The 24,805-nt window shown below is 41.3% G+C and overlaps 1 protein-coding gene across 2 annotated transcripts in view; it reads right to left on the reverse strand.

Moving 5' to 3' along the window:
* The window catches only part of atp11a (ATPase phospholipid transporting 11A), a 43,881-nt gene extending 19,076 nt beyond the window's left edge, over nucleotides 1–24,805 (reverse strand). For both annotated transcript variants that reach the window (XM_041966513.1, XM_041966515.1), the window contains exons 1-5: nucleotides 24,536–24,805; nucleotides 1,984–2,106; nucleotides 1,358–1,447; nucleotides 821–901; nucleotides 541–648 (exon numbers count right to left, since the gene is read on the reverse strand). In XM_041966513.1, the coding sequence (XP_041822447.1) occupies nucleotides 541–648; nucleotides 821–901; nucleotides 1,358–1,447; nucleotides 1,984–2,106; nucleotides 24,536–24,580 (447 nt within the window). In that variant the 5' untranslated portion in view covers nucleotides 24,581–24,805. The remainder of the gene's footprint in view (nucleotides 1–540; nucleotides 649–820; nucleotides 902–1,357; nucleotides 1,448–1,983; nucleotides 2,107–24,535) is intronic.

A 24,805-nucleotide genomic window follows, 5' to 3' on the forward strand; every position in this document is an offset into this window, starting at 1 on the left:
CTGCAGCAAGTGTTCTGTTACACCGCCCTGTGTTGTGGAATGATAAACAAAAGAACCTTTTTAACTTACACCTTGTATTTATCCTGTAGCACTGCCAATGCACTTTCTACTAATGCAGTTTGCCTAACAAGCTAACCGTCTGCTTTACCACCTGTAAACCTCTCAAGATCAGCCAACAGTCACACACATTCGCTCTCTCACTGGACTGTTGATCCTGTAACAGATCCTCTGTCTCTGATATTCTAGCTGCAATTTCACTCTCTGAAAATATTACATAACATATATTAATGTAGCAGCTAAAACCTAAACTGCACTCAAATGAAGGCCTAAACACACACACACACACACACACACACACACACACACACACCCCCACACAACCACACACCCACACAGCTTAGTAGCACGCAAATCCCTTGGCATGAGCCAATAAAACAAATGCACCAAAGGTCTGTTCATGCTATATGGGGTGAGAGTGATTTATCTGGTGGTAAATGCGCGCACACACACACACACACACAGTCACATGCACACACATACCCTAAGCTTGCGACTTTGTTTGCGGACAACTTTCCCATGCTGCACCACGTGGACAGGACACTGGTTGACAGAGTTGTCTGCTTTGTGCCTCAGCCAGTCCTCATAACCCTGAAAAAGAGAAACACAGACAGAGGTGTGATAAAGTCTGTACGTGTGTGTGTGTGTGTGTGTGTGTGTGTGTGTGTGTGTGTGTGTGTATGTGTTGTAGTAGTTTAATGTCAAACCAACTGAAGCAAAATGAAGAGAAATTAAACCAGTCATGAAAACCTGTGGGTCTCACCTGTTTAATGGCAGTGACTGTGATGACAAAGAAGAGCGGCAGTCCGCTGGTGATCGGACTGGTGGGGGTGTCGATGATCAACTGAAGAGACACACACAGACAGAGAGAATGAAGCAATGTGCAGGGATCTACTGCAATATCATATATCAAAATGACTAAGTGATAGCTGACCTTTACAGGCTTCTATGGGAAGTAGAATAAATACAAAAATACTCATGGACCTAATCCCCTCCTACAATCCCAAAAAACAAATAACTATTATAATGTGTTACGAAAAGGAAGAACAGAGTCTAGTGATCATGTGGATCCAATAAGATAATTAAACAAATATAGAAATACAGCACAACAAATTGGATAATGTCGACTTGAACACAAATGAAAAATGTAACAATCAGAAACTTGAAATTATTCTTGGAAGCGTTTAATTATAGAATCCTGTAGAAGCACGCTTTGCAGAAACAAAAGTCAGCAGAAAGACATGAAAATATATTCCAAATGTCTGACATTCATGTCAAAGTAAACAGGAAAAGCTTTTACCTGAACCAAAAATATGATGAGAAAGTAGAAGTTGGCGACTCTCCTGAACTGCTCAAACATATTCTTTGGGATGAAGTTCCAAAATGTGTACTGGAAACATGAGAGAGTTCAGTCAAACAATATGTAACCGTTTGAATACCAGCACTTAGAAGGGGCCACACTGTCATCAACAGCTATCCATGTCACAAACACGCAGGAACCAGAACTTGTAAAAAGACTCTGGGGTCTCATACAGAATATAAAAGACTGCCCAGCTTTCATCGGAAGGATGGCATTCTCACAAAATTTGAGAAGTACATATGCACAGAAACCTCAAAATGTATAAAACTATGCGCACGTCAGTTCTGCACGGCTGAATGAGCATGTGCATGAGCCACGTACACTCTCATAAATGACTATGCACTATAAACACGGCCCTTAGGGTTTCAATGTGCTCAATAAGCCAGATCTACTTGAAACGAGGCAGCTGGCCTCACAAGTGTGAAAACCAGTGCACGTGACCTTGTAGGACGTGCGCACGTTTATACACGAGGCCCCTGGTTTTCCTTCCCAAAACATTATACATTATAAGATCTTGGTAAAGTGTGTTTTGACCTTTGTGTGTATGCGTGGGTGTTTTCACTGACCTTGGAGGAGACTATTCTGTTGTCGGGGAATCTTTGTTGTATGAAGGCCTCGGTTCCTAGAGGAGGCTCCTTGTGTCCAATGTAAATCGTCCTGCTGTCCACCCAGTTCTCCTCACCAACACACTGCGGGGAAAACAAAAAACAAAAGCCTGAGTGTTTGCTGGAGCATACGTTGACGCTGCAAAGCTCCTAATTTATTTTCTAAATCAACATCCAATATCTGGACAATCAAACACAATTTGTCATTTTTATTGGACTCCAATTGGACGCAGGAGACGAGTGGACGTATGATGATCAAATGCATTGTCACGCACCCTATCAATACACTACAAGCTTAAAACAGAGTACTGGGTGACACACAGAGAGAGATTTGCAGACGTTTACAGAGTTAGAATGAATGAGTAACTTCTCCTCAATGAATGAGAGCTTTTGTTACCACAGATACACAGACCTGCATGTGACTTGGACTGGAATGCAGAATATAAAACCATGTGCGCACGTTCACACACTCCCACACACACACACACACACACACACACACAATGAAACTGATGAGACACCTGAGGGCTTTTTCCTTTTTTCTCTCATTATTCCTTCATTCTTCTTCATTTCTTTCACATCATATTTAAAGACCACCTCAAGTGAAAAACGTTTTTTAACCTTTGTAACATGTCCATACAGCGTTTTTTGTGCTACAAGCCATATCATGAGTGTACTAAAAATGGCATGACTGGGCATTCCTAACATATCTAAGAAACCAATCACCACAAGCTGTGTTTCACTATTTCAGACAGCTAAGCTGCTGATGAGGTTTGTGTGTTTGATGAGCGGAGTCAAAGTAGAGGCATAGACTACCTTTACTGTGCATCCTCCATGAAGGCAAAGGTTACATCTAATCCGAAGTAAGCCATGAAGAGATTTTTGTCAAGGAAAAAAGTTTTTAGGGGTTTAATCAATGCCTACAGCGGAGTTTCCTCAGTAATGGTCCCTCTGATTTAAGGTATTTTTTCTGATATGCAATATTAATTACATTTTTAAGTCTATATGATGCTAAAAACGATAAGAAATGTATTTAGGAAAATAAATATATTTTAAGCTTAAAATTAATATAAATTCAACATAACCTCTGAATGTCTGAGCTAGATTTGAGGAAGGCACACTACACAACTGTTCCCACAGTTTTACTATTCAAAACAAGGGCTGCAACTTATGATTATTTTCATTATCGTTTAATCTGCTGGTTAATTTCTTGATTAGTTGATCTTTTTTTTGTCTATATAATGTCAAAAAATAGTGACAAATGCCCAGTTTAATTTTCCAAAGTGCAGTGTGTTGTCTTCAAATTGGTGGTTTTATCCAACCGACAGTCCATAACCCAAAAATATTAAGTTTAATATGCCATAAGACAAAGGAAAGCAGCAAATCATCATCAACAAACCAATTATTCAAGTCACTGCTGTAGCTCTCAACAAACCCTGAAGGCACATGTATGTAGAAAACCTCTGATTAACTCATTGGCTATAGCTGGTTGCGTTTGAAGGTTTCTAACTCACACAAGCAGGAATTCAGACTTAAGTTGTCAAACTCGATATAATTCCTGACATTTTCCTGCATACAAACAACGGTTGTCATGTTCTGAAAAGAGAATGGTCTTTAAACAGCTTCAGTCAAACAGTGGACTGAACCCTGTCCAGAGGGCTTTCATGTCCTGGCAGGCCGTAGCCATCTTTAAGCAACTGGTCATTCTAAACTGTCGTAACCAGAGTGAGGGGCAGGCCTGGACACACCTAATCCTCTCTCACTCTCTCGATCCTCACTCTGTCTGTTCTCACTATCCCTCTCTCCCGCTGTCGTGAAATATTTTCTATACATGTCCAATGGCAGCTGTCGATCACAACAAATAAAGCGTTAGTGTTAACTCATCAATGAATATTCTATCTACAAACACACACGCACACACACACACACAGGCTAATGAGAGGTGACAGTAATCTGTGGGCGGTGAGTGTCAAGAGGCTGCATGGCCCAGTTTCTACACCCTCTCTGTCTATCTTACACTCACACACACATAAACAGAAACCGGTTACCTCGCTGTTCTAAGATGACCTTTTTGAAGATTGAGGGCTATTTATATCAATGACCTCCAACTCTTTATGGGAGAGCAAGATAGAGAAATGAAGGGAATCGCCACACGAATAAAAGTGGATATCTTCAAGAAGTCCACAAAATATATCGTCCCAACCTGCCTCCCCTCTTTGTCGCCTTATTGAGGGACAGAATTGATGCTGGACCATACTACCTGACTGATATCTGATTTGCAGTGATGGAGGAGATGAAAACCAGACAGCACGCACAGCTTGCCAACTCCGTCGCCCACGCAGAGTTACTGTTCCTCCTCTTCTCTCCCACCTGCCTGCTCCGTCTGCTTCACCTAGCACATTTCTGACACACTTCCTGTTAGCTGTCTGTATATGGAAATGAGCCATACATACACAGGAACACACAGGCACATCAGCTGTACTATCAATCTGATATACAGCAAACTGATCTCAGTGTTTTGTCCTGAAAGTAGCACCTCGTTCCTGTGTCCTGCAGTTCCTAACAGCACACACAAGAAAGTGAGCAATTCATCCTATCTACTTGATACATGCTGCCTTGTGAGAATTTGCTATTTGGTATTTGCAAATGTATCATGAGTGTCTTAGAGAATGAGCTGATCTGTGGAGCCAGATGGCACTGACTGAGAATCAGTGGGCCTCCTCTCTTACTGTCATCTCTTTCATTTTGTCCTTAATGCAGCTTTATTGGTTTTCTCACTTCTTCCCTCTCCATCTCTCACCACAACCTGGATGGCCTCTAAGCCGACAACCTCTCCCCTATCGATTATGTTTAGCTTTCATCCGGATTCAAGCTTTCTACATGAAAGCCTGTCTGCGTTTAATCAAATAAAATAGCATCTTTACAAAATAAAAGCCGGGCTCATAAAATAAAACTGCCCTGTATTAGCTCGGGCCTTCAGTCTTTGGATGTAACTGGAGACTTTGGGCTATTCTGGACCTTGATAATCACTTTTCGTGGCGTTTCACGTTACAGGACGCGGCAGGTTTCAGGGGTGTATTTATAGTTGGAAGGGAAACATTTGTGGTCAGGAGAGAGGGATGGAGAGAGTTCGCAAGCATTGTTTCTGTCTGTCTCACTCAGCACCCACATCCATTTTCCTCAGAGCCACGTTAAAAGAGAGCATGAGGAGGAAACACACATATGCGCGCACACACACACACACACACACACACACACACACACACACACACACACACACGCATACACAGGCAAACACATCAAACATGTATGAGAGCACTCATATACCAACAATGATACACAATGCTACCTCTGTAGTCACTGGTCCGCAGGATATATTTATATGAAAGGCAAGCCTCACTCCTCCTGTTCTTCTTGTCAATTGTGTGTGTGTGTGTGTGTGTGTGTGTGTGTGTGTGCACACGCATGTGTTTTCTCATGATTTCAGAATTAGGGTCCATGTTCAAGAGGTGTAAGGGTTACAGCCTGAATATACACAGACGTGCACAAAGCAGTCATGTGTGTTTTAAAGAAGTGAAACCAACACTGCCGATGTTATTTTAAAATGCATTACTGGGTTTCTTTGACAACAAACTGCAGAGCTAATTGTTCACTGTTCTGACAATAAGTAAAAGAAAAAAATTGTGTGCATTAATAAAGCTGACTTATGTTTTAATGTTTATGTTAAAGTTCTGCACGTATATCCAATGAAAAATGTCACAAAGACCACAAACTACAACCATCATGACTCAAATCTGGCCTTAAATGTGTCAACCTGTTGGTGCATTAAAAATAATGTGCATTATTCCCACAGGATGTGAACGCAGCATTAGAGAGCCGCAGACTGAAGCCCCACTGTGATCAGGAACAGAGGCCCATATTGTAAACAGGAAGAGCTGGACCCACCCACTCACACACTTCCTGAAACAAGTGGCCACCCTCTACCCCCCACCTCACCCAGATCAGCAGAGACACTGAGGAGAGACTCAATGATGAGAAAAGAGAAGAGGGGAATAATATCTGATGTGGAGCACTGAAGAAAAGCTGAATATAAATAATGTTGCCAGTGTTGTTCCTGACAGTATGACCAACAACACACAGGCCATTTTGATCAAATAAGCACAGAAAACTTTAAAGACTTCCTCTAAAATTGCTGCTTCGATTAGATTAGACATGTCTATGTTTGTGCCCAAGGAGGAAATTCATTTCCACAGCTCTGCAAACACTGATACATCCACAAAAGTCTATTATTACACCAGTGCATGACTTCAACATGACTAACACAGCAACGACAAACCATTACAGAGAAAAGCAATATAAAATATGACTCATCAACCATTATACACCAAACTCATTATAGTCACTGGCTCTCAGTTATTTTTATTGCTAACTTATAAAGCCATTCATGGTCTTGCTCCTTCTTATATTAGTGAACCTTTTGCCATATCTTGCAAGATGAAGTCCTCAGTGGCGGCCCTGTTTGCTGTACCATCATCTAGACTTATAACCAGATGTGACCGCTCCATCGAAATCAATGGTATGCTGCAGAGATTGCAAAGCAATTTCAGGCACATTTATGATTTTGGGGCTGTAATAATAAAATTGGCTTTGCTGGGCAGAGGAAAACATAAATAGAAGCATTCTCAAATTTGGCCTGGTGTGTACTCAGGTGTATTCACTAACATGCTGTTCAAAGCTTACTGTACTGATTTTATACTTAAAAAAACAACTACAATATTAAAATATATTCAGTCTCTGCAGCAACACTGCAGTTGTATGTGCTAAATGATGCCTGGCAAGTAAAGATAACATTTACAGGACACTGCGAGCACGAAAAAAGAATCACTGCAAAACACACAAATAACTATTGTTTTGTCTGCAGCTTTAAAGGCTGAGCTGTTATTCCACTGATGACCAACCCCAAAGTATTTTATCTCCCACTGCAACAGGCAGCGCTGGAAATAAGCGTCATCAAAAGCTGCGACAACCTGCTCGCTGCGATACTGCTGACAGGCACACACACACACATCCCCTTCACACACTTCCACATCTAAATTCTGTGTCATATATCAGGGTTGCATGTGCAAACACGACTGAGCACATGCACACGCCAAATGAGCGTGTGTTATCTCTCCGCTGCCACTGAGCTACGGAGATAAGAGAAATCCTGTCCCCTTCCCTAAATCACTCTGCATTAAATACAGACGTACAGTGTGTGTGTTGAGTCTGCATGTTGACTACTGCACTTGAGATTATGTGGATGTTTTGGCTAAAATTTTCCAAAGTCACCACTTTCTTCACGCCTGCTCCTGATGGACTCAAAGTTTAAAAAAAGAGCAGGTCGAAAATAGCAGCCAGTGCGTACTCTCTTTTATATGCACGTGGAGATCTTGTGCTGTACATCTGCTGGTAGGCCTGCGGGGCAATAAAGTGATTAACTGCTGCAATGTGTACATCCACGCTGCAGAGAGAAAAAAAAACACGATGCAAACATTGTGCAGGATTAACGACTGAAAGTCAACCCGTCTGCGCTGCGTAGATTGTTATCTTTATATGTGTGTGATACCCTGATAAATGTCCTGATATCTATGTGTGACAGTCTGGGTGTGTTACCTGAGTCACAGATTAAATGCCAGCTGTGCTCCCCATCTGTCACCATGTCATCAGCCCCACCCCGGCTAACGGGCCAGACAAAAAAAAAGATAATGACAAATCTTCATCATACAGCTTTAAACACCTTTCCAACTTTAATCGCAGCAGTGTGTTCACACTGTGAAGGAAGCAGTGAGCAGAGTCTGTGTTAAGAGCCAAGCGTCCGGCAAAAGCCAAAGGATAGGTGGACACTCAAAAAGCTGTCAAGCTGTTAAAGTCACCCATGGAGGAGCTTTTCATGGCCATCAGCAGCCAATGGGAGCGCTCAGATTCTAAGTAGTTCATATTTTTAGTTGAGTCTGTATGCAAAATTGGTGTAAATTTGCAAAAAGGCAAACAGTGATATCCAGATCATATGGTTAACATTGGAAACCTCATCAATTTCTGCATATAAGCATGAAAAAACTGTTGAAACATTTTTGCAAGCTTGGAAATGTGAACACATCTGCTGAAGTTCTTCTCTCTGCTGATGGAGACCATGTGATCTGGTTGAAAGATCACCTGTATGACATCTAGTCTGTATTCTTTAACTGATTTAATTCATTTGTATCTGACCCCATGTTTTTCAGCAAACACAAAAATTCTATGATCATTACCAACATTTAAATCAGAGCACTTTTAGAATTTTGTTTTTCTGCAGTATTTATTGCTGCTTTTTGAAACACATGAACAGTCTGGTTTCAGCTTTTCAAGTCTCGCTCTCTAATTTTCAGTTCATTCACAAAAAAAAAAAAAAAAAATGCAGTGTCGCCCCAAGCTGCATCCTTTCACCACAGACCACAAATGAAAAATGCAGAAAACAGGGTCCTGACATGGCATGTTCACATCTGAGGTCACAAAATGATTACAGACTCAGAACAGGGAGGGGCAGCTGCCGCTACAAATCCCTAGCAGTGATACCTCTGGATTAGTTATCCCTCCCAACAAATGCATGAACCTCCATGCATGTTCCACCTTAAGATGCTGCTGTGTCTGTCAGAGGAAGCTATGTACGCTTTGTACATGCAGGCCAGGTTGAAGGGAAGAAGAAGTCCGGCCTGATGTTGCCTTACACACAAAAGAATGATCACAGTCTCTCCCATACAGTGCGGCATACAACTTATTAATTAAACATTAGTATCAGATCAGTACTCAGTATGGGACCATGCACAAACTGGTGTTGGAACTGTGTGTGTGTGTGTGTGTGTGTGTGTGTGTGTGTGTGTGTGTGTGTGTGTGTGTGTGTGTGTGTGCGTGTGTCTGTGTGTGTGTGTGAGAGAGAGAGTATGTCTTTGTCTCTGGGGAATGCAGTGATCTCAACCCTGTCGTCCTTATTGCTTTGTAACCATCTACACACACACACACACACACACACACACAGAGCTAGCCTGATCACATGAGAGCACCTCTGGTATTAATCAGAGTCAGTGAACTCTACGATTCAGCATTTGTACCGACCCTTGTGTGTGTGTGAAACACCAACTTCTTTTATCATAACTCTGCACCTGCATGTCCTTACAAGGCTCATATCTGAAAAAGAAAGGAAAAAAAAGGAAACACATAGAGATATATATAGAAAAAGATCCTGCAGATTCTCTGATAAAAGATTTATATGAAGTCATACGTCACAACTTTACAGTATGAGCACACATTTAAGCAAACCAAACTGCTAAATTTCCAGGTTTATTATTGATAGTTCTTGTTTATATATAATTGCCAATATTATGACTGCTACCGCTGCTGTTCCTAATGACAACCCTTTAAATGACATTCAGGGGATACGGATGATGATTACAGCGACTGGTGCTCCAATTAGCAATGCTTTTACCTCTGTTACAACCACTACAACCACTCCTCCTATTTTTATTAGCTTGCATCTACTGACTTCATCGAAGCACAATCAGTTTATGGAGCAAGATCTGTCCAATAAAACCTGAGTTATCATCGCCTCAATCAGCGACTCTGCTACATAACGATTTGACCTTCTTCTTCTACTCTTTGATTCATGATTGAGGGTGTTGCTCAAAGAGACAGGAGGTTGTTGGAATGCCAAACACATACACACCACATATCAACACACCTGGATCATACAATACAAAATCAGAATGGGGATTTTCACTTTGCACAGAGGTAATAAAAATAAATAGGCCATAATCCAATCAAGAGATTCTATGTGATTCATATGCTCATTAATAAAAACGTTGCATAGTATTCAACTTGAAGCAAAGCATAGACATGAGGGCAGGTGAAGCATGGATGTGCTGGACTATATGAGGAATTAGGATCAAATCTTCATCCTCACAAAATCCGCTCTGTGCTTTACCACAAATCTCCTCAAAGCTCTGATCAAAATTGAAGACACATGAGATTGCTGTTGCTATCAATTACAATGACAAAATGATTAGTGATCTAACATCATTCAAAATCAATGTGGCTTTATACTATAAAGTCCTGTAGCCTTAGGGAAAGCATCTGAGCAGAAACAGCAGGACTGCAGGCTCTCTGGAGATCCGCCGTCACCAAGCTAAAATGAGCCGAAATACACCTTCACCTGCTTCTCCTACCTATGTGGGTCAGCAGACCACTGTACAGCTGTGTGTGTGTGTGTGTGTGTGCGGCTGGTTTGTTATGTGGTTTGAAGATTCAAGGCACTGTTTAACTTGGTTTTTGAAAGGCATTATATAAAGAATAGTATTCATTATTATTAAGTACTTGCTCTGCACTTACGCACTTGTTGTGTGTGATTACATAACAACAGGTTACTGCAGCCTGCAGCCTTTTAGAACTGGTACAAGAATAAATACAGTTGAATTTTATGTCTATTTGAAATGCATCATTATGCGGTTTCACAGAGAAAGTTTTATGCTTGTACAAAACATACACCACTCCTGCAAGACCAACCCTTCCTGCTGAATCACTGTTCTCCTCTTTGAAACTACTGAAATGGGGCAAGAGGAGAGGAGAAGAGAGGAGAAAAGAGGAGAGGAGAGGTGTAACCTTAGAGCTTCTGTCAGCTATACAGAGAAATTCATTAGCCTGGTTTTCACAAAGCACATCTCAGTAGGGAGCTTGGATAATACGCCTGCTTTACCACCCTGCATGTATGGCTTGTAGCAGTAGAATAAAATGATATTGCTTTAATGACCCAAAATATGCCACATTATAAATATTCAGTATTTTCCCATGGTATTAATACACCCCTCCTCTGAAAGCTATTCTAATGGTGTTGCTTAATATAAGCTGTTTTAAGCAGTTGGTGCACTCTTTGAGGTAGATGCAGGATAGATCTAAGGCAGGAGGCAGACCGGCTAATAGGCTGACCACTGCAGTTCTCCTCGGAGCTGGATAGAAGACCATTGTTGTCCATTTCCTGTGGATAAGCACAGTCATTCTTCGGATGGGGAGGGAATAAACTTCCACACACTCATACATGCTTCATTGTGTCTGCGACTGGGAGCGCTGCTGATGGTCACATGATCCCACGTGACTTGACCTGATGCTGCTTTCAGGTCACATGGGAATAAGTGTTGTAATAGCTTTGACAGTTAAAAAGAAAAAACAGGCGCTTTTAATGTTGACGCTACTGTTGATCACCTGATGACAGTAAAGTTCAGAGCTGAGGACGTCAGTGTGTTCCTGGGTAGCAGCCAGCCAGTCATACAGCTGAGGTGGACGGTCCTGTTAAGTTGGTAATTTCCTTCACACAAGAATGCAGCGCAATAGAAAGCCTGTTATATATCTCACTGTTCAGCACTTGCTAGAGAGCAAAACGCCAACATTCAGCTCACCATAGATGCATCTCCCTTAAAAACATGACCAGCATGACTCAGTGTCAGGCTGAGTCTGGGATTAGAAAAACGACCAGGCAGAAGTCTGCTACAGTTGCTGTAAACTTTCATCATTTAAAAAGCTATTTATTCTAAACAACTATTTTTTGTGTGTAACTTCCCAGCATTAGAAACCAATTCTACTTACATATTGCACATACTGTCTGTGAATATTCATGTGAAAACTACAAATGAACAAATATTAATATACAGTAACAAGCTTGTAGGCTGCAACGTCAGGACATAAACTCACTGAATTCAACCAATTCTAACTATGAAGTGGTCAATAAAGAATAGCTGCATCTCTAACAGACTTCCCTCAGCAAACCCTTCATTAAACATGTCTGTTCGTGTTGAGTGTGTGCGAGTACCCAGGTCACACTAAGTGCCTGCATTGATCTGTGGACACTCAGCTCGCTTTAAATAACTCCAGCACTGCTGATGACAGGCAGCGGGCCCAGCTTTTGCAGGCACAACACCACCAGAGATTTTGCTGTTTCGCTGTGCAGCAGACCGCAAAGGAGTCATCTAAGCGCCGAAAAGTATTGCTGCAAAGTGTAAACAACAGACGTTTTTCTATCATGACATGATTTATATTGTCATATCACACAGACCTTGAGCAGGATATGGTCTGGAAGCTATAACTTCCTGGATTGTCTACTGGATGCCCACAATTTTAAAAAGACTCTTTCCGTAACTCCATTAAGTTTTAATGGACAGACATGAGCGCGGTATCAATCTTCTCATTTGACTCTGGACATTAAAGAAAATAAGTGTGAATTCCTTTAACTGTGGTGGCTGTGTCAAAACAGATTTTACAGTTACATGTGGAGCTTTTATAGTCGATCACTGTGCACCTGCTGGCTGCAGGTGTACAGGACAACAATTCACAAGCAATGTGTGATTCAATGAGGAAAAACTGATTTTTCTTTAATATCTGTTATTTTTGCACTGGCAAACACTGTAATGCATTTACATTATCTGTAACAACCTGTATTCCTGCAGGCTTTCATTGTGTCTGTTCTGTTCATCAGGCATTTTTATTTTCCTTCGGGTGACACTGCCATTAGCTGTTCATTTAGTGTTTTACCTCACTCTGTTAGTGCTTTCACTTCCTGCTGTAGAGTAATGTTGTCTACTCACCTCACAGGGGCTCAGAGGAAAGTACCAAAATGCTTTTAATACTTTTAGTCTTTTTCCAATGTGTTTATTCCCCAACTTTTCATTCTCTGCGTCTCCCTCCTGCTCGTTAATGGGAGCACTTCTCGGCCTTCCCTAATGTTTGTCCTGTTGGGACACTGCTGCTTAATGGTGTTCATTACCACTGTTTGTGTTGCCGGTAATCACTGACACACACACACACACACACACACACACACACACACACACACACAGACGAAAGAATATACAAGAAAACTCTGTCTACTGCTGCATCTCCGCAACTCAGCAATTAAATCAGGATGACAACACTTATTTTCATTACCAATTACACTGCCGAAGATTTTGGGCTGTTAAATTGATTGATTAGTCACTTATAACATGTCATAAAATAGTGAAAATGTCCCATTGTAATATCCCATTGCCAACGCTGATATACTCAGATTGTTTTCTTTGTCAACCAAGAGTACTAAAACCAAATGTATTCAGTTTGATGTCATTTTTGACAAAAGAAAGCATGACGAAGGAAATGTGAAACCAGAAAAAACAATTACGTTTTCAAATGGTTGGCAATTAACTTTCTCCAGATTATCTAATTGATTAACAATTAATCTTTGCAGCTCAACATAAAATACAGAAACAAGTATCAGAACTGAACTTAAGATGATTCCCTTTTCATGAAAAGCAAACTGCAAAACATCCCTAAAAAGCTTTCAGAGACAACTCAAACAGCTTCAGCCTCATTTTGCCCCGCAGTCTGTGAACAACATATGGCAGCCTGATCATGAGCCTGCTGTGGGCAGATCAGTGACATCACCTTACAGGATTTCTGGGCACTACAGTTTTGATGCCACAAGTGCAGCAAGAATGATAGAAACTTGCCAGAGCAGCTTCACCCAGTTCATTCTGCCAACAACATTTCTGAAAACCTGCCAAATGCTGGGATCAGCAGCGTCAGTTGAGTGTGATCAGATGCCTTTCAGGTATATCATGGGCTCTCTCAGTTACTGGGATCACAGTAAACCTGTCACACTGGAGTAAGGTCTAATAAAGAATGCATCAGCATGAGTTGTATAATTCGACTCCTTGGAAAGCTGGTCTGCCTTCCTGGGTGGTCTGGCTGGTCCAGACTCCAGGGACTCTAAATCGATCACATGATGATCAACTGACAAAAAACTGCACTCAAACCCTAATTCTAGCCCCCTTCTCTTAGTTTCAAACTTTTAAAATGTCGAAATGCTAAATTATTCGTGAATTTCCTAACACCCTGTCGGTAAATAATAATTAAAAAAAAATGTTTTTCTTCTTCTCTCCTGATGACCAAAACAGATAATGCACTTCAAAAGCACCACCTAATGGACATACAGTTACAACAGGGACTTCATGCTATTCATGAAACAACAACACATGCAGTACATCTTTTGGTGGAAATGTATTTTGATGCTTGACTGCAGCTTCCACATTTCCTGATTCTGTTAGTTCCATTCATTGATACTCATTGTATTTTACATTAACACACTGTCCTGAGATTAGTTATTCTGAATCAATATTGTTTCTACTGTTTTTTGTTGTCCTGACTGCATTCCCATATCAAAACTCAAAAATAGTTCTTATTTTTACATCTTTATGTGTTTGTTGTGCTTCCAAATTCTCATCATTCTGATCATCACCCAATAAGTGTCCCAACCTATTCTGTTCTCCTATTTTATTATTGAACATCAATGTGTGCTGTTTTTATCTTATTCCCCTTCAGCTGAGTTCTGCTCAGTTCAGTCGAGCTTCACTGCTTTCTGTTCTGTTCTGTCCGATTCGGGGTGTTTCATCGTCACATGTGCCCATGAATCCTGCTGCCCTTCTATGTCACCCAGGAAGAAGGTGTGAGAGGGTGCCGGAAAGGATAAAATGACTGTATGGTCAGTTTGTTCTTCATTATCTCCTTGACAACCATGAGATTAACAATCTCCCTCTTTCTCTGCGCTAACTTCCACACTGACTATTATCTCACCGTCTAAATCCTCTTTTCTTTTGTCTCTTGTCTTTTGTCTCTCATCCATCATCCATTGATTCTTTTTGTCTGACTGTTCGTCCTTCCCATTTCCTTCTTACTGTGAATGATGCCTGTCACAACGCAGAACTGATCTATGCTATTTTATGGTCAGCCCCCCGCTGACCACACACACAGACTGCAACAAAAAAAATGTCATCCTCCATTCCTGGAATTTCTTGGCAACAAGTGTGATTATCACATCTTTGTGGGGGAGTAAATATCACAGGACAAATCAGAGGGGTGAAGGGAACCTAATGGCATCATGTGGCCCTCATGAGACCGGTCACCTGACCAGGACCAAGCACCATGGTGGATTTCTAGAGGCTATGAAATCTCAGTAAGATCCTTAAATTTTCCAGCTGTCAAAGCTAAAAGAAGAAGTGCAGCATAGCTTTCATGCATAGTCACAGTCAGAGTTGCAGAAGTGGTAAATTAAACGACTGAAGGATTTTATTCATGCTGCTATTAAATGTAATAATTTATACAACTGCAGCTGCAAAACAAAATAATTGATCATGAAACAAAGTGAAATTCCTCACTGAACAGGATGCACTTAAAATACACATAATTGCACTTCGCCCCTGGCGTTGGCAGAACACCGCGCTGGTTTGATCCTGGAAGACAGCCAGTCCACTGAGCCTCTCTCTGAGCATCTCGTCCGCTCCTCCCACCAGTGCCAGCCTCAACCGTTTTATATAATGCTGTTGCAGCTGACTTGTATTTACTGTATGAGAATCTTTAAGACCACTTAACTCTTCAGAGGATATGTGCTTAACAGCAACAAGCGTTCTACATCCTTAAATATATCGAAGATGTTGCTGCAAAAACTCTATGATGGCTCCATCTACTCTACTTGCAGTGTGTAGGCTTTAAACCAATACGAATGAGACTATAGTGGAGTCAGCAGTTAGCCCTCATCTCATCCCTGTGATGCTGTGTTTTAAACAAGATAAGCTCACAATTCCCAAAAGTAGCTTTTACTATCTGCCGCCATCAAAACTTGAGGAAGCTTTAGTTTGGTTTCTGATGGAAAGACACTCTCCTCCTGAGTTTGTGCCTTCTGCCTGGACCTTTGTGCTGTAAATCAATCCCGCAGCTTTGGCGCCTAATCCGACCTGGTGGCACACAATGTAAAAAATACTGTCGCAAATTTAGCGGTGGCCTCTTTTGTTTGCGGCAATTACACTAAAATATTAACGTGGTGATTATTTATTAATGTTAAAATGCTGCACGTAGCACTTTTAAAGGATTTAGTGTTGTCATTTGGGGTTCAGCCGGATAAATGCAGCACTCAGACAAATATCTTTACGTGACCATAGTTTCGTTATTTATGTTGTTCTCCTGCGTTGAACTAGTGTGTATATAGTCCCCTGCTGAATCTTTAACTGTGTTTCTGCCATCAAATTACACTCTACTGCTGATTAATAAAGAGGAGCCTGTATTCTGTATTCACATGCCCACTGCAGAATAATAACGACTTTTTGAGGCAACATTTTTCAGCCGAGCCTAAATTGAATAAATGTAGTCTTGGCATCATCTAGCCATGTGGAAACCAAAACAATGAATACAAATATAAAGCCCGTTTTGGCTCTAATGTGACGACATGCCATCTCAATTCTATCAGAGACATGTCCGAGTGCAGCGAGTGTATGCTCAGTATTATATCACTTGATGTTGCTCTGCTCTGGCAGACTGACAGCCTGACAGTCAGAGTGGTAAGAGAGGATCACAGGCAGCTACTGCCAAAGTGCACTGATAATGTTACAGAACAATCAATGTTGTTTCATGTGCACCTGTTGTTCAGTTTTGGAAATCACTTCAGTGCTCAGCAGTTTCAGCTTAATACTGAACATTAACATATGGTTCACTGTAAGGCATCATGTGCACTTCCAGGCAATAATAACACTGGTTTGTAAGTTGTCGCTTGGCAACAAATGCACCCTTCAGGAAGAAGGATCTGGGAAGGATCTTTTATAAGTTGTACTACAGCTTGTTGCAGGGCTTTGAGCTGCAAAAGTGTCTTCACTTCACTTCAAGTGCTCCCTTTGGATGTCAGCGAAAAGCTTTTAACTCTACCTCAGGAGAAACTACGGGGGCTCCATGCTCTGTAATAAATCAGCCTTTTGTGAGAGAAAGAACACTCAAATGCCAGTATTTTTCTCAGAAAACAAAGATAAGATGACTGCAGACAAGGACCCTGTGACTCCAAATATAAGTTTTCCATTCTGTCCAAGTACAACATTTTTTCAACTATGTACAATTCTGTCTTCTGCAGATGCTACAGAGGACATTAAAAGCATCAAAGCATAAAGCCTTTCTCTTGTTCATACAGTAGACCTGCAGCATGACAAAAGTCTACAAAGACGATGAACTGAATGAACTCCCTTCTATGTAAAAAGCACGGAAACAATGTTCAGCCTCCTCAGTGTTTAACTTCACCTTTTGTTCAACATCTTTTGTTCGACAATTGAAATCCAACCGGACTATCCAGAAGTAACAGTGGTTCCCAAACACACCTACCTTTTAAAGCCCGACATTAATGTGAGCTGGGGTGGCTACAGCACACTGTGGTACCCACTTCTACAGCTATACAGTCATCTCATCGCTTCCCTTGATTCAGGATGAACACACACAAACTGAGAGAGGGCACAGACAGCGCGCGTACATGCAAAGTCACGGAAAAGGACGAAAGCAGCACAAGATGGACACAACTCCATTCTAGGCCGCAGCAACTGGAGCATAACGGCCTTTGCTCAAGGTAATATTGTTCAACCTGTGCCAGAAGCTTGCACGGAAGCAAATGCCCATCAGCTACAAAGACTGCAAATTTCTCCTTGGATGAGTTTACAGAAAGAAAATGGCCTTCCTTCCAGCACCTACTATTGGCATCGGAACAAATAGTGAATATAATGCAAGAGAAGAAACCACCTTTCTCCAGGAGATGTTAAGACGTCAACCAAAAATGAAAAGTAGGCAAAATTCTGCTTCCTTTCCTGTGTGAACATAAGTACAGTGCTACAAACCACTAATCCAAATAATCAATAGTTCCATAATGACATCCTGCTAATGTCTCAAGCAAACAAAGACTGGGGAAAATGGGGAGATGTTTGAGCTAAAGAGGGGGGGCAAAATCTGCAGAGTGCACGGTCAGCACTTACATGAAGGAAGAGGGGGTGTGTTCTCTCTCTTTTCACTTTCCCTGCTCTCGCTCTCTCTCTGACATGAGGACCGTGGGGAATGGTGTGTTCCAGCAGCGAGTCGACCAGCCATCATTCCATCAGATAGGGAGAACATTAAGGTGTACCTGCGCCCCTCAGCACTTTCAGCGGCACCCGGGAGCAATGTTATTATGATGACCCAAGTTCAAACAGCATCCCTCTTTGTCTCTCTCTGTATCGGTCTCTCTCTTTGGATAGAGGCCTCTATGCACCATTAACCCTGGGCCATCCATCATCTGTCTCCTTGTTCAATGGGCTGTAATACACTGTTGATGTTACTGCAACGACACTGATACAACCCCTTAATGGAGCTCGCACTCCTCAGCAGGTACTGTCTGCGCAACGTGAGAAGAAGATAAACTTTTTAAAAAGTAATGATACAGGACTTTTATGTGTTTTTTTTATGTATCTGCAGAGAGGACAATTAAAAAGGGAAAAACAAACCTTTAAAAAGCAGCTTTAGACTCTACATTTGACCTCTTATATCAGTGGTTCTCAACCCAGGCAGAGCCCCCGCAGGTCGCAACAGGATACAAAAGCAAAAACAAGCAAACAAGAAAGCCACCAAAATTATTCTTACTTTTACAGATGATTCTCTGATATCTGCTTGTTTTTCTTATAACTTATTGGATAATTTTACCTTTTAAAGCCTTGAAGAATTATTCCAAGAAAAGAAGAAAAAAATCACTCTTTCACATTCACATATGCAAATGTTGAGTGTTTTTGTGTCCAGGCAGGAGAATTTGTACCGTTCCGATATTCAGACTCAGACGACACAGATTACAGAGTCAGCCTGGTCGCTACCTTTTCATAAAGTCCTGACCTGACCTGCGGGGGCTTCATACCAACACTCTAAAATAAGAAGAAAATGCAAGCATTGGGCTGCATCTCTGCAGATAAATACACCACCACACACCTCCAAAAAGTGATGATCGAGAAGGATTGCGTTTGTATGAGTCTATACAAACTGCATAGTGTGCAGAAAATCTTCATATCTGATAAGCTGGAATCAGCAAGTACTTTGCAATTTGCTTGAAAAATAACTAAAAATCATTTAAGACACTTAATCTATCCTCAAAATTGTTACAGATGAATTTTGTTCTCAATGACCAATTGAGTGTATACATACATCATACAAATGTGCAGATGGTGTGATTGAAAAGCGAAGCACCAGCCAGTCAAGCATGGCTTAGCGAGAGCTTGTAAATCCTTCAGGTAAAGCGGTTAACCCTGGTGCACTTTGTGGATTGTGGACAGTATGGGCGGGCGGGTGTTAAATGATTAGCATGAGGCTGAGAGGAAACCTGCTGCTGTTGGCATACACACAAGCACGTTTCCAAACCTATTACACAGTCTCACAACAACATGGCTGTCCTTCGAATTAACCCGATTCAGTTACTTTTGATATACACACCAAGCCATGCAAATGCTTTAGTATGTATCACCATTTACCATAACTGTTGTAATTCAGTTATTTGTTCCAGGCTTTGCTGGGGTCCCCGTGGAATCCCCTCAAGCATCCCCGGGCATCCTGGACCCCAGGCTGAGCAGCCCTGCTGTTGAAGACTTCATAACAAGCTCCACAAACGTCAGTCCACATTGTCAGCCAGTCTGCTGATAAATTATTGACAGCTAGACAGAGCCAAGGAGTTCATGTGATCCTCTGCCCTCTGCGTCACCTGGCTACTACTGTATTCCACCTCCCCACTTAATGGCCTGCGTGAAGTAACCGTAACACGACAGACACAACAATATGATCGGCAGCCACGATTCGCTTACTCAAACAGCTATTCTCACGTCATATGCACAGATCATTTAACATGCTTCACGTGCGGCCTGCTGCAGAAGGAAAACATTTGCATCAATCAGAATACAGCAGGTGGAAAATAAGCACCAGGAGATCAGTGAAGGGCTTGGATTTGAAAGTATAGCTGTAAAATGGATTAAGTGGGAGAAGGTATAGTGAACACCAGTAACCCCTTAATCCACTATGTGAAGGCAGGAAGCCAGACAGAGAGGGAGGTGAGGCACTTCCTGTCCTGGAGTCCAGATTAGTCAGCAGCAGAGGAATGCTGCTCAGCTGCTTTTAACACACCTCTGCACAGACATGACATTTCTGTGAACGAGTGCTGCAGCTGCATGCATTCAATTATTGATTTAGATTAAAATAAAGAACATTTTATATTATACATGTTAATAAAAGGCTCAAAGTTTAAATTCAGTGTAGCACCATTGATTTCTTTATACCACATCCAATTCCTGGTTATATTACAAATATAATAATTTTTCACTGATACTAATCATTCTATCATTTCGAATATGAAAACTTTTTTTTCTTGCATCATACAAAACAAGCGAGGAAGCAAGAATGGGAACAGACTATTTTTACATGTTGACAGAAGAGTCTCTGTGGATTCTGGAAATACCTTCAGAGCGGCGGTGAGTGTTGTTTCTGCGCTTGCTGGGGGTGTCTTTTTCAGATGAACGGATGCTTTGCGCTGTGGCTCGAATGCATTGATGATAGATGGCAGGAACAAACTGGGGCTGGTTTTACCCATGACACACATGGGCAACCGTCAAGAAACTAGTCAGACCTCATTCCTGCTGCACTTCTAAAAACCTCGTGTGTATGTAAATGTGGAGAATTTGTTTCTTCTTTTTATAGCAAATAGGGAACTAGGGTTGCAACTCCATGACTGTTACAATCACATGCAATTATAATACTAAAAAAGTTCTGTTAGGATGTCCTGTTTGTCCATTAAGTGGCGAGAACAAAGAGACCAAAATCGTCCACCCGCAATCACCTTTGTGCATTCTTTTAACACAGACATGTCCAAACTATTCTACAAAGGGACGTGTGGCTGCAGGTTTTCATTCCAGCCAAGGAGGAGCACACCAGGCTGGACTCATTTCATCAGCAGGTCTCCGTCTTCAGCTGATCGTTAGGTGACCTCTTGATTGGTTGGAACAAAAACCTGCAGCCACACGGCCCTTTGCAGAATAATTTGGACATGCCTGTTTTAACAGGAAACAAGACAACGAGAGGACGAGACATTAAAATTAAGTGAGCAAAAATATCAAAAATTAAATAGACAAGAAACAGTATCAGAAGGGTTAGAAAAGGTAAATGAATGACATCTTATGAAACAGAACATTTAAAAACCAAAATAAGGAAATAGAGATGAGAAAAGAGCCATTCCTTTTAACTAAGCAAAGCTATCATTTAGCAAAATAGATAAAGGACAACAGCAAATGAACTTTTAATGGACTATGATGTCAAACCGTGTTTTGTAAAGCAGACAGGACACAGCGGAGAACATGCAGACCGTTATGTCGTGAAATGAACAAGACTAATTTAGGCAGTGCAGTATTGCACTGAGGACTGCGGAGAGTCTATAATTTAGTGCAATAAATGGTACTTTGAAAACTTTCAGAGTCTAAAAGAGAACAAAAGAAGGGAAGCAAGTCGTCAGAGTGAATACAGTACGAGTACACTGGGTCTCAGTGCTCCTACATGTCACTGTGATTACATTTTGTTCTCATTCAGGCTGGACAGGAGCGACAGCCAGCAAGATTACAACTCTGCATGTTACACTTTAAAAGAAAGCTATAGGCTTGCATAACACCCCCTGCCTTTGTATCTCATTAGAGATGGCAGCGACTGGAGAGGCTGACTCTCAAGACCAAGTGACCCTGTAAAAGTACGACTGGTATCCAAGCGGTACAGTGTGGCCTCAGTTAAACTTCATTGGAATAATGTGTTTATTTCACAGATATTTCTGTCTGAATGATAATGGTAAGGCTCTCGGGCAGCGATTAATCTGCTGATTATTGTCTTGATTAGCAATAGTGATACATATCCATCGCAAATCCACGATGAGAAGTCCTCTGTCCCTCTCCTGCTCCTCGTTCCTGCCATCACCACAACCATCATTTCATCACATTACAGAAGGCAACGCCACTGCACGCTGCACTACTCCTTTTTGGCTCCAAACTAAGGTGCATTGTAGGTATTAACCAATTACTATTGATCCATTATAGAGCGTTCGCAGTAAAGCATTCATTTAGTTGTTAAAGTGGATACACTCAGAATGTGTCTTTTTTAAATAATTATTTCTATTGCATTTGAGAATTGATTCCAACCAGATGTGCGTGTTTAATTATATTTTAAGGTATGCAGGAAGGTGACGATGCAGATTTATGTTAAATCCAGATTAGTTTTAATAAATAATAATAAATAGATGACTATCTTGAGTACACTGTCCACTCTGGGTGGAAACATATGTTTTCTCATTTACAGCGTGCATTTAACAGAGTTATGTGAGACATATTAATGCTGAAAAGCCCCCAAAGATGCTTCAGCAGAATCCGTGGTTCAGCTACTGTGAAATCACTGCATAAAAAGTTCCCTGCATGTGAATCATCGCCTTTATATCAAATGTCAGCACAGGCAGAGCATAATGGCTGTCAGCCCATGAAGTGGACTGGTTTCTGGATAAAAGACACCAAAAGATAATGATCTACTATGGCTGAAAGCTTCTAGAGAAGGAGACATACTGTTGAATGTATTGCATTTGAAAAGGATGCTGTCATCATGAATATTAGGGGATGTCACGTCCATTTTATTTAGTTCCTGTGCGATACATTTAAGTAGCATCCTAAAGACTTTTCAAAGCTTTTGCTGAGGACGAGTTATAATACAAATCTATTAAATTATCGCTTTTATTTGCTGTAAGACCGTTTCTTTTTAATGTCAATCACTTTCTTTAACCATTCTGCCCATTTTCTTATCATGCAGTCACAAAGGTAACAAATAGTGCGCTGGGGGGATGAAACTAAAGACTAAAACAACAAAGGCAAATGGAAAATTACCATGAAATACTGAAAAAATGACAAGCGATGCCATTTAATTGGCCTCGTGAAACATACTCTTGTCACAAGCTGAAATATTCGATGCTTTTCTTCTTTCATTTTTTTCCCCTTGAAAAAGAAGAAATTCCACTTGAGGATCGCTAATGGATATATTAGGCTTTTAAATAAAGACTGAATTTCTAATTAGTTTCACTTTACAGATGTTTCAGAGGGTGAATCCTTCATGATGCTGGCTCCCAGCATTGACTACTTCATCAAGTTATAGACAGGCAGATAAATGTTCCTAACCCTAATCTTAAGCATTCAAGCAGTCTTCTTGCATCCGAGTTCTTGCAGCAGCGATACAATCAATTTAACTTATCCCATTTGTCTAAAGCGGTTATCCAGATCAATTACAGCAGCAGACCTCATCAGCATCCCACATCCTACCAGTCACCAGCTTGTCTCTGCGTGTTTCTTACTACACAGCTCCATTTCACCCTCCACACAGCAGGGATTTTATTTAATCAGCCATTTGGGAGGCCCTGTCTAAGCCTCAGCTGAGCATGGAGCCGGGGTATAAACCTCACTGGCTCTCATGTGAGCAGGGCTCGCTCCGTCTGGATTATTGTCAAACACATTACTGCGGAGCCTAATGCAACTCACAGCCATATAGACCGGCTGCTCCACTGCTGCCCATCGATTTGACTTGCAGTGGAGAAAACAACTGGATTACATAATTCATGTGACTGACTGCTCCATTTGCAGTCTGGTCCGACTGGGAGAAGGAGCTTTATAGATGAGAGTGAATGGCACACAAATGAGTTCAGTAATTCTAGGTTGCAATAAAAACAAAAACAAAAAAAAGTTATTTTATCTGATGGAAGACAAGTTAAAAGTATCTAAAATAAGCACCAACTGGCTATGCTAAAAAGTGCACTGATTTCACCTTTTCACAAAAGGTTTTGAGCCTATGGCTTGTCAGGATGTTAAACTGAATGATAATTGCTCCCTGTGTGCATCTCCTGGCATGTTGTGTCATGACTGGGTATGTAGCCTGTGAACCACAACACTGCATTACAACTGGTGACAACGCTGGCTGACTCCACCTTTCACTTTTTCAAATCCTCACTGACTCTATGATGCTGTGTTGGAACAAAATGTGCAATATTTGAAACAATATCATCAGACGGCAACTAATTTTATATGCGCCAAATCTCATTCAAAAATCTGCCGCTTTAAGAGATCATTGTTTGACAGCAAATACTGAACTTGTCTCAAAAAAGGGAAATTAACTGAACATAAATAGCCTACTTATAATGAAGTTACTACTCGGTTTACAAGCAAAACCAACCAAAATGAACAAATGAATGACAGGTAATCCATTATAAAGTTGAAAATGCATCACAAAATTAGAGTTTTGTGTCATTTGACATTGTTTTATGTGGAAATAAACGCACTTCAAGCCACAACTATACTTCCTACAAGAGGAGTCACAGCTGATTGTGCTTTTCTGGCGTCAGACAGTTTCCCAATCAGTTCCCACTGCGCCTCTTTCCACTCCCTTTCGTGAGTGAAACTTAATCCGGATGAGTAGCCGCTTCGGCGGAATTTGAAACCAACGGTGATAATCGCGCTCACGTTTTGTGTTTATCTTCGTAAAAAACTGTCAAGAGCAGCCTGTGGAGAACAAGCGGTCAGGAGAGACGAACCTGAGCGCACACACGGAGGTAAAAACTTACGTATCTGCTGATGAGGGTCCGAAGAGTGCTGAAATCCATCCCCATCCTGTTCCTCTTTCCTCGCCGGACGCTTCTTCTTTCTCGGGTTGTTTTCCAGTGGTTGCTTCACTGCAGGCGCTAACTTCTTTTAAATTCTCCTCTTTTGTCCATGACTTTCACTCCTCTTCTCTTCTTTCAAACTCTTCGTTGACTGTGCTCTCGAGCACAGTGAACCTGAACTCACCTACGGGAGGCTGTTCACAGGCTTTAGCGGCAGGAGGAGTGGCTGTC

Source organism: Chelmon rostratus, chromosome 24 (genome assembly GCF_017976325.1).
Source record: "Chelmon rostratus isolate fCheRos1 chromosome 24, fCheRos1.pri, whole genome shotgun sequence".
NCBI classification, from domain to species: domain Eukaryota; kingdom Metazoa; phylum Chordata; class Actinopteri; order Chaetodontiformes; family Chaetodontidae; genus Chelmon; species Chelmon rostratus.